The sequence below is a fragment of the Vitis vinifera genome, chromosome 11 (assembly GCF_030704535.1).
Source record: "Vitis vinifera cultivar Pinot Noir 40024 chromosome 11, ASM3070453v1".
In the NCBI taxonomy this organism is placed as follows: Eukaryota; Viridiplantae; Streptophyta; class Magnoliopsida; order Vitales; family Vitaceae; genus Vitis; species Vitis vinifera.
The window spans coordinates 3395696-3406394 of NC_081815.1; the positions used below are offsets into that span (position 1 = coordinate 3395696).

The following is a 10699-nucleotide window of genomic DNA, read 5'->3' on the forward strand; positions in this document are numbered from 1 at the left end:
GCGTCATCGAATAGGTGAGATTATGAATGTAAAACATATAGCAGCCGATTCAGAATATTTAAAAATAATAATAATAATAATAATAATAATAATAATAATAAAATATAATTTTTTGGATTTATCCAAGTTTCCAAAAGAAAACAAAGTTTTAATAACCGGATACAACTAAATAAATTAAATTAAATAAAGAATCATAATATTTTTTATAATAAAAAATAATTCATAGCATTTTGGGTTGATCCAACGTGGCAATATTTGAATGCAAACTTGCAGAAGATACGGCAGCTTTCCAGCTCCATGGTGAGACGAAGGAGAGTAGCCGCAATCGCAGGCAGCTGCTTTTGAGACGACTGATTCTTTTATCCCTTAAGTAAAGTAAGATGAAGGACTTACTATTTGACTATGTTTATCCGTTTATCCATTGAGGTAACATTATTGGAATTTTTCTCTATATAAACCACGTAATCCTCCAACTAATCCACTCCGATTTTCCTCATCACAAAGCCATGGAAAACTCTCGTGAATCTGAAGTCACCGTGAATTTCTCCGACCGTCGGAACTTTGCCACCGTCCTCAGATCTGATCTCAAGGAGACCTTCTTTGCCGATGATCCTTTCCAGGAGTTCCGGAATGAACCGCCGAAGCGTCGAACCATAAAAATCTTCCAATATTGTGTTCCCATGTTAGAATGGCTACCCAAATATAATTTCCAATTCTTTAGATATGATTTTCTGGCGGGGATCACCATCGCCAGCCTCGCCATACCTCAGGGGATCAGTTACGCTAAGCTCGCTGAGATTCCTCCCATCATTGGCCTGTGTAAGTAGGATTCATGGATATATCGATCGTTGATAATTTCGGATTTGTTTTTAGTTTTGTATTTATTCATGTTCTTTTTCAGATTCGAGTTTTATCCCGCCTTTTGTGTACGCTGTGTTTGGGACCTCCAAGTATCTTGCAGTGGGAACCATAGCTGCGTCGTCCTTGCTTATAGCTTCTACCATTAAAGAAAAAGTGTCCCCGGATGAGGATCCAACATTGTATCTTAATTTGGTCTTCACGACTGCGTTCTGCACTGGGATCTTACAGACAATCTTAGGTGTTCTAAGGTAAGATGATCGATATTCATTAATCGTTTGTTTCCTGGATCCAAATATATAGGAAGAAACATAACGGTATTGGCTGTGCAGACTGGGGATTTTGGTGGATTTCTTATCGCATTCCACCATCACCGGCTTCATGGGAGGCACAGCAACCATCATCAGTCTCCAACAGCTCAAGGGTTTTCTTGGATTGAAGCAATTCACTACTAAAACTAATGTCGTCTCCGTTCTGAAAGCCGTCTTCAAGTTTAGACACCAGGTTTCAATTCCAATTCCATATCACAGACACCTCTCTTTTTCTTTTAAATGAAATCATTCCATTTGAAGATCATTGGGAGGTTTTGGCATATCAATTCAAACTGCACTTTTAACTTTATATTGGTTGTTGATCAACAATAATGGCTTTCCATTTTCACAACTTTCTGCAGTGGAGATGGGAGAGTGCGCTATTAGGCATAATCTTCCTTTCTTTCCTCCTCTTCACAGTACAACTGGTAACCTTTCTCTCTTAATCTCCATTATTTTGTCTACAAAAATGAGCAGAGAAGACACATGCAAGAACCAACGAGTCAAGTTGGTACTGTAGAATCAAAATAAGAAAAAAAATAAAATTAATTTCTACCATATATTTTCAGAGGAAGAAGAAACCACAGCTATTTTGGGTGTCAGCAGTGGCTCCAATGGTGACAGTGGTAATCGGGTGCATCATTGCCTATTTCGCTGACGGGGATAAACATGGAATCCACACTGTAAGTGTTGTTTTCTCGTATTATGGGTCAGATACCATGGATAAAGGAGCGTGTGACCATCACCATCGCCTTAGGGTTTCGGCCATGGTTATCCACCCGCCAGTTTTATCCGTTATGCCAAATTTTTAAAAATTAGTTCCGCCGTTATTATCGGTTACTCTAGGTTCAATGGGTCAACGATTCATATTTTAAGTCATTTTGTGAGCTAGATTTTATTATTTTTAACACTTTAATAATAAAATTTTTCAAGTATTAAAAATACTAAAAAAATTTTACTCTAATTTTTATAAATTAAATTAAATTATAAAAAATAAAATAAAAATGATCACATGGTAGAAACTTGCGTTATGCATTAGTTCCCTATTTGCTGTGATGACCTATTCACACAAATACCTAATACCAAACAAATTGTTAATTCAACACGCCACGAAAATTCATGATTGTGTTGGGTACCAAATATATGTGGCCGAACATTTGCATCGCAGCATGTGACCGAAAACTTAGGCCATGTGTGGAATTGTTTTCAAAAATGATTTTCTTCTTTTGGTTTTTAGAAAAAAAATAAAAGTGACAAGTTTTTTTAGAACATGTTTTAATTATTGTCGAATTATTTATTTATTTTCACTTATTTTATGCTATTATTTTAAAAATTAATTACATAAATATAAAGAATAATTAAAATAATATATTATAAATAAAAATTATTTTAAAAATAATTAGAAATGGAGAAAACAAATTGAGGTGATGTTTGTTTATTTGTTTTATATTTAATTTAACTTAATTTTAAATATAATTTAATAACATTAATATTAAATTGTTTTTTATTATTTTATTATTGTTAATTATTAAGTATTAATATGGTGAGAATTTGTTGAGGTTGTGTTTTAGTTATTTCAAAAAATTATTTTGGGTTTTTTATTTAATAAAAAAAAATTAACTAAGTAATAAAAGAAAAGTTACACACCATTTAAAAATATTTATAAATAGATTTTTGTTTTAAAAAATATTAAATAATTATTTTTTAATAAAACATTCCTAAACACACCCTTAAAGTGCTATTTGATAATTGTTCTTGAAAATACGAAGTAGTTTTAACAAAAAAAACTCATTTACAACTTAGAAAACATATTTGACATAAAAAAAATGATTTTATTACAATTTGTTAGCTTTTTTAATAATAATTGAAAAGATAAAAAATATTTTGAAATTTTTTACATCATGCATATATATATATAAATTTCATGAAAAATAAAAATAGAATTTTATCTTAAAATAATTGAGAATTTTCTGAAAATTATTATTAAAAATTATTTTTAAAAACATAGGCAAACAGAACGTCCCTAGAGCGATGCCATGCATCATCCGTCACATGGTTTTCACTTTGAGAGGTGTTACACCTTTTCGAACCAACCATTTCCCAGTTGTGAATATGACTCGTCTCTGATACAAGCTAACATGATTTTTTCAATTTAGTTTTGGGTTTTTGCAAATGACTCTGGACTGTTTTCTTTTTCCTTTTTTGGAATGTTTTGGTAAATTATTTCTTTGATGCATCAAGGATTCATGCCATCAACTAAAATATAACACTACTCATGGTTTTGCTCTTTACTGTAGTCTTGCTAACGTAAAAAATATGTCAGGTTGGTCCTTTGAAGAAAGGATTGAATCCCATTTCCATCTACGATTTGAACTTCAACTCTGCCTATATAATGGCGCCCATAAAAGCGGGCTTGCTTACAGGCATCTTGGCTACAACCGTAAGAGAGCATTACTCGCAGACATCTGTTTTGTTTATGTTGATTCTCAGTACATGTTCAGTAATTTCTTCTCCTTTGCCTTCACTTTTATTTAAACATGTGTTGCAGGAAGGGATAGCAATAGGAAGGAGCTTTGCCATGAAGAGAAATGAGCAAACTGATGGAAACAAAGAGATGATAGCCTTTGGTCTGATGAACCTTGTTGGATCTTTCACTTCTTGTTATTTGACTACTGGCCCATTTTCAAAAACTGCTGTCAATTTCAATGCCGGGGCTAGGACACCAATGGCCAATGTAGTGATGGCACTCTGTATGATGCTGATTCTCCTCTTCTTGGCTCCTGTCTTTCGTTACACCCCTCAGGTAGCTCTCTCTGCCATTATCACCGTAGCCATGCTTGGACTCATCAAGTACGACGAGGTTTATCATCTCTACAAGGTCGACAAGTTTGATTTCTGTATTTGCATGGCTGCATTTTTGGGAGTCATCTTCATTACCATGGATATGGGACTAATGATCTCAGTAAGGATTTCTTCCCACTCCTCTAGTTCCATAAAATGTGAAAATAATGTAAACATCCCCAACTTTGTTTCGTTTCAGGTATGCCTTTCAATCGTCCGAGCACTTCTCTATGTGGCTAGGCCTGCTACTTGCAAGCTCGGGAACATTCCAAACTCAGCACTCTACCGCGACGTAGAGCAATATCCTGCTGCAAGCGGGGTCCCGGGCATCATAGTTCTTCAACTGGGTTCCCCAATTTACTTTGCAAATTGCATTTACCTTAAAGAAAGGTAGGTGTTCCCAATATGTTTTTAGCACTTGTTAACAAATGCTCACAATAATTCATTTGATTCGGTCGAATTTCAACCAGGATTATGAGGTGGGTTAGGGATGAACAAGGCAATCCGAACTCCAAAACAGCAGATATTGAGCATGTTTTACTAGATTTGGGAGGTAAAATTGTTGTCCATAAGCATCCTACTATAAAATAATTTGACTTCTCATTTTTGTACGTAGAACTTTTGGCTAATACAAGATCATAACTTGGGGCATGTAGGAGTTACCACTATTGACATGACAGGCATCGAAACCCTGGTTGAAATCCGAAGAAACATTTTAGCAAAAGGAATTAAGGTAACCCCCATGGCAACGTTTTCTCTTTGCTAACATTCTCAAAATATCTTAATTAAAAAGGTTTAACGTATGTATATACATGGATGTATCTTTTGTAGATGGGAATAATAAACCCCAGAATCAATGTGTTGGAGAAGATGATGCTTTCCAAATTCGTGGACCTCATAGGCAAGGAATCTATCTTCTTATCAGTTGAAGATGCAGTCAAGACATGTCAATTTTCACTCAATCAATCGCCTCAGAAGGGTGACTCTTAGGATGACTGTGTTGCTGCATTAGTTTATGATCTAGAAATTTGTCATTGTAGATTGGACTCGTTCTCTAATTTTGTGTTTAAAGAAGGAAGAAATCGATCTTCCAACCGCAGAGTCAGTTATTGTGTTGTTCCAATAAAGAAAATCTATTCATTAGATATCTTATTGCTGCATATGCAATATTTCCCTGATTGTGAAGTTGAGATGGTATATAGCAAGTTCTCAAAGCGTAAATGGGTCTAATTTTATATGTTTTTTTGGTGAACAAATCATGGAAATAAGTTCCAATATCAAGCCATGGAGGGTGGCTTCGGTAAGGCTTAAAGGTTGAAGGGAGAGGTGAAGAGGTGGAGAGGGGGTTGAATTCTCTTATATATCATCAATTGATGGTTAACACTTTTGGATGGTGAATTGGGTGTTGATGTCTTTGCAAAAATTTAATCCTAATTGAAATAACTATTAACAATGCAATTGCAAGGAAAATAAATATTAAAAAGAGACGAGAGATGCAAACAAGAATTTTATAGTGATTCAATGATCATACACTTAGTTTCAAGGCTCCAACCAACCTTTACAGCCACTTGAGTGGTCCATCACACAAGATATAAGAAGGGAAATCACTCAAAGTTCTCCTTATGGTTTGCAATTTGAGACTCAAATATATAAAATAATACTAAGATTAAGATGTACTAATCAAGATTAGCAAGTAAATGAGTAGGTGCGCTAAAAGAAAAACACTTGAGACTCTTCAATTTTCTTTAAGAATGGGTTTAAACCTCCATAATGTCAATTTAATTTTTAGTGAGGGATTGCCCCTCTTAGACACTATGTGGCTCTCCACTTATTCAGTATGATTTGTAGATGACCATTAGAACAAGCAATTCAATTGATTATATTATCGTTGAATAGTTTAGTTGTTAGCTATCGTTGAATCATTCTTCAACCAATCCACTAGGCAATCAATTAGTAATGCCATTGAAATTCCCTTTTTGAATTTTTGTAAGTCTTGAGCTCTAAAAAATTGAGGAATCGACTAGGTACACTTTTAATGCATTTTCAAAAACCTTTTAAGCACAAATTACACTTATTTGAAGTTGGTTTTCATTTGAAGCACAAATATACTTCCACACTTCCACTTATCTTGGTTCTTTTTTACCCCGAGAGATTATGATTACAACACCTCCATGAATCATACTACTTCGTATGAACTTCATGATCAACTTCAGTCTCTCTTCCTTAGATACAAAGAGAGTTAAACATAAAAAAAATTTGGTCTTGTAGGCCGTGTCCATCTTTTGTCTTAGGAGACTAAAACTCTTCTTTCTCATCAAGCTAATTTATTCACTATTGTTATAATTTATTTTTTATTGATGAAAATTATTAATTGAGTTATTATTTTATTATATTATCATTTTTCATGGAAAATAGTTTATTTATGAAAAGACAACTATATAATATATATTTGAAAATTATTTAATTAATATATTAGTTAGATTAATAACTATTATTTATATAACTCTCTAATATTAAAAAAATTAATATATTTAAGAAAAAAATATTCAAGATTAAGAGAACAATTAATTTAAATGGATAAGACCCTACAAGAAATAGGATTTTTGGTGACGTCGCCAACCGTCACCAAATCGTATATATCCGTGACCAAAACCTATTGTCGCGGTCTTATGAAACCGTGACCGAGCGTCACAGTATGAGGCGTAGCTAAAGGTATTGGTCACGGTCAGGTAATAAACCGTGACTATATGTTTAACCTTTGGTCACAGTCAGTACCCTAACCGTGACTACATGTAAGTCTATAGTCACGGTTAATAAAAATGACCGTGACTAAATATCAACTTTTGGTCACGGTCAATGCCTCTAACCGTGACCAAATGTCACCTTTTGGTCACGGTCAATGCCTCTAACCGTGGCCAAATGTCAACTTTTCGTCACGGTCAATGCCACTAACCGTGGCCAAATGTCAACTTTTGGTCACGGTCAATGCCTCTAACCGTGACCAAATGTCAACTTTTTGTCACGGTCAATGACCCTAACCGTGACCAAATGCCAACTTTTTGTCACGGTCAATGCCCCTAATCGTGACTAAATATAGGTATATGGTCACAGTAATTAAGTGACCGTGACTAAACATTAAGTGTATTATGACCGCTATCCCTAACTTTTGGTGACGATTCATTTTAAGCGTGACTAAAAGCACACTTATGGTCACAATTTTTTAGTGCCCGTGACTAAAATATGTTATATTTTGGACATTGGTTTTTTATAAATTAAAATTTCCCAAACCTGTTATAAACCCAAACAAACCCATTTTAGACCTGTATATGCAATTAAACAATTAAACCAATTTCAATATATTACAATCAATTATTCCAAGCTAGTTAAAAACTTATATATCAATATAAGTCATTAAATAAAAAAAACATAATATAACAAAAAAAAAACCAAACAAACAAAAAACAAAGAGATTCAAATTTAGTTTCACATTCTAACATAATATAACAAATCAACCAACCAAACATCACATAATAGTCATAGAAAGCAAAAAAAGTTAGGAGAATCTATCATATAAATAAGTAGCATAATCTTCAAAAAAAAAGTTAAGAGAATCTATTATATAAAGATATAGCAAAATCTTCAAATGTCTACTACTTTTGCTGAAATTGTTGCATCATCTGTTCTTGAATTTGTGCTTGCATTTTTCTTTGCATTTCCATCATTTTTTCTTCAAACTCTTCTTTCACTTCTTCACGTGTCTTCTTTTGAACTTCTATCAACCTCTCTTCAAATGTTTCTTTCACATGTGAGAGTTCATCTTTCACATTTGAGAGTTCTTCAGTTGCAGTTGTAAACTTTTGTTCTGCAGCTATTAGCATCTCTTGGGCATTTTCAAGTTGTGTTGAAAGAATAACTCCTGATCGTCTCCTACTAGTAGAACCAAAGATTGAGGTAGGAGTAGGACCAAATCCATACCCTCGAACACGACCATGCCTCTGGACCCATGACTTGAGTATATATCTCATCTACATATGTAGATGCTACAGATGTAGATGCTCCAGATGATGCAGAAGTAGAAGAAGATGTCCCCTCAGGTTGAGATAGTAATTGTTGAAATTGATCCTGGAATTATAAAAAATAAAAAATTGTTAGACTTTTAAAATAATTTAGTATGAGGCTATGACTGAAATACAAGTATATAAAATTTATTTACTTCATTACCATAATCTCCTTAGAATGATCATCAACAGGCGTCCCATCTTTTCTTGTGTGTGTCAGGGCAAACATCTCAATTCTATTGGGCTCACTTCGATCCTCCTTCTTTTGTGCCTATTCTTATAAGTAAAACAATTGAGTTATTTATGATGAATTATTTATGTACAAACAAATCATATTAATAATAAATTTCAACCTGTTCATATCGAATTTGAGCATAACTTTTTGATCCCGATGTATGCTTTATCACTTGTTTTGCCCTATTTGCCTTGTTTTTTTATGAGATATCCTACATCAATTAAAAAATAGCAAGTTACCTATATAGGTAATAGAAACATAATAAAAGTTATATACATGAAGTATTAGGTTAGATATAACTAATAAATATCATTTTATGTGAATATGAGTATCATAAGATACATTATCAAGAAAAGATCATTATCTTTACCTTGGCCTCAGGTGTACCCCAAAAGTGGATGAGCCACCTCCAATCATCATCCGATAAGTGTGGAGGTCGATGACACAATCTCTCCTCATCTGTATTATAAGGGTTATAATACTTGGCCTTCATTTTATTTCATAATTCTAATTTATAAAATTTCTTTAATCATGTAAGTTTGGATGCATTGAGGGATTTACTTTAACTTTAATTAATCCACCATTGCAATCTAGTTTGCACCACTATTGTAAATTTCTTTATTTATTTTAGGATGGAAATGATTTGACTATGACATGATGTCATGCCACATGGAAAATCATTAAATTTTAGGGGACTTATGGTGGGAGCTATTACATACTTAAGTTTCATTCTATATTATTAATTGTATAATGAATTTATTTAGAAAGAATTATGATTCAAAATTTTTAATAGCATGTTTGATAATTATTTTTAAAAAGAGTTTTATAAAAGAGTTTTAATAATTATGTTTAATAAAACAAAAGAATATTTAAAAATTTAAAATATTTTTAAAATAAATTTTATATATAATATTTTATTTTATATATTTATATAATTATTTTTTTAAACAGTTATTTGTATACAAACTTTTCCATAATTATTTGTATCTCTTATTATATAATTAATAGTTCTTAAATTATAATTTTTTTTTTTTATCTACTTTCTATTTTTTTTTTATCTTCTTAAAATATCATGGATTTTAGATAGTTGGTAATATGAGTTCCCAAAGCTAAAAAAATATTATTGAAAAGGCAATTTAAAATTACTTTAAAAAAAAAGAAGATAATTTTAATTTTAATTTAAAATTGTCTTTTAAAAAATATTTTAATATTTAATTGAAAAGGCAATTTCCTAATACACTTAATGGGTATCATAAAATTTAAAATAATTTTTAGGACTATCTTAAAAAATATTTGTTTAAATTACCATATCCTTAACTAAAGTGTGACATATGGTATAAAAATCTATCTTTCATGGAAAATAATATTCATAAAAGTGATGTGTCTTAATTGTATGACTATTTGATATACAAATAAAATATTTAAAATTTTGTAAAATATTATTGTTTGTGAGACTCATAAATAGGACAAAAAAAACAAAGCAACAGAAACGTGGAGTGTGGAATATATGGTTTTAATCCATATCAACATGTTCACAAACTCAAAGCTACAAAAACAAAGAAAAAACAACATTGTTGGAAACTAATCAAATTTTCAACACAATAATTAAACCCAATGGAAATAGGCAATTGAAGAGAATGCAACAAACAAAAGAAAAATTCTTTCATTACACAGTAACAATGGAAATAAACCCAATAACAATGAAATCAGAATTAAATCATAGAAAAAATAGAGAGAGAAACTAGAGAGAAATTATACCTTAGGAAGTAATTAAGTGTGGTTTTTCCAAAAGCACCAAAACCCTATAACAATGGAAATAAACCCGATAAAATGAAAATAAACCCAATAACAATGGAATCTCAAACCTAATCACAAACATTTCCAAAATACCAATTAACAAAACTCAAAAAAAAAAAAAAATCCCAAAACTCACCAAAACCTAGAGAGAAACGATTTTTACGGGAGTTTCTTGGAGGTGGCTTTGGCTTTACGGACCATAGCTTCCATGGGGCTTCTTCGGCATGGCTTCCATAAGCTTTTTCCGGAAATGGCTTCCTCCAAGCAATGGGGGCTGTGGGTAGATTTTGTGGGTTTTATGGCCGTGGGTTTTGGAGAGGAAGAGAAATTGAGTTTTGTTGGCAGAAGAGAGGGGCTTTTATATTGGAAATGTTTGGGAGAAGGCTTTTACTCAATGGTTAAATGGGTTAAAAAAACGTTGCCTGTGTCTTTGATATTGGAAAGTCAATGGTTAAGGCCCACATAGTTAAATATTATATTGGAAAGTGATATATTATATTGGAAAGTATGTGAGACTTTATATTCATGGCTTTATATATGGTTATTATCAAATCTCATTTTAACATTTTAAGAGTTAAAATGTTGGCCGTGGTTATTAT

At 32.2% G+C, this 10699-nt stretch overlaps 1 protein-coding gene and 1 long non-coding RNA gene across 3 annotated transcripts; one reads left to right on the forward strand and one right to left on the reverse strand.

The window, feature by feature from the left end:
* The first annotated feature begins 463 nt into the window (after nucleotides 1–463).
* On the forward strand, nucleotides 464–5170 carry LOC100252518 (probable sulfate transporter 3.5). Of its 2 annotated transcripts, none has more exons than XM_002281222.4 (11): nucleotides 464–819; nucleotides 902–1109; nucleotides 1191–1362; nucleotides 1532–1597; nucleotides 1739–1852; nucleotides 3493–3609; nucleotides 3718–4131; nucleotides 4210–4400; nucleotides 4481–4563; nucleotides 4667–4743; nucleotides 4842–5170. In XM_002281222.4, exons 1-11 carry the CDS (start codon nucleotides 507–509, stop codon nucleotides 4998–5000), a joined length of 1914 nt encoding a protein of 637 aa, XP_002281258.1. In that variant the 5' UTR covers nucleotides 464–506; the 3' UTR covers nucleotides 5001–5170. The 2 variants fall into 2 exon arrangements, with proteins under 2 accessions (XP_002281258.1, XP_010656341.1); XM_010658039.2 differs by having other exon boundaries at nucleotides 3718–3972.
* Nucleotides 5171–7476: 2306 nt separating this feature from the next.
* Nucleotides 7477–10427, reverse strand: LOC104880648 (uncharacterized). Its single transcript, XR_002031111.2, has 6 exons — nucleotides 10237–10427; nucleotides 10062–10105; nucleotides 8674–8762; nucleotides 8422–8514; nucleotides 8232–8339; nucleotides 7477–8132 (listed from the first exon to the last, which is right to left on the reverse strand). It is a non-coding gene; the product is annotated as an uncharacterized LOC104880648 (long non-coding RNA).
* Between the last annotated feature and the right edge of the window lie 272 nt (nucleotides 10428–10699).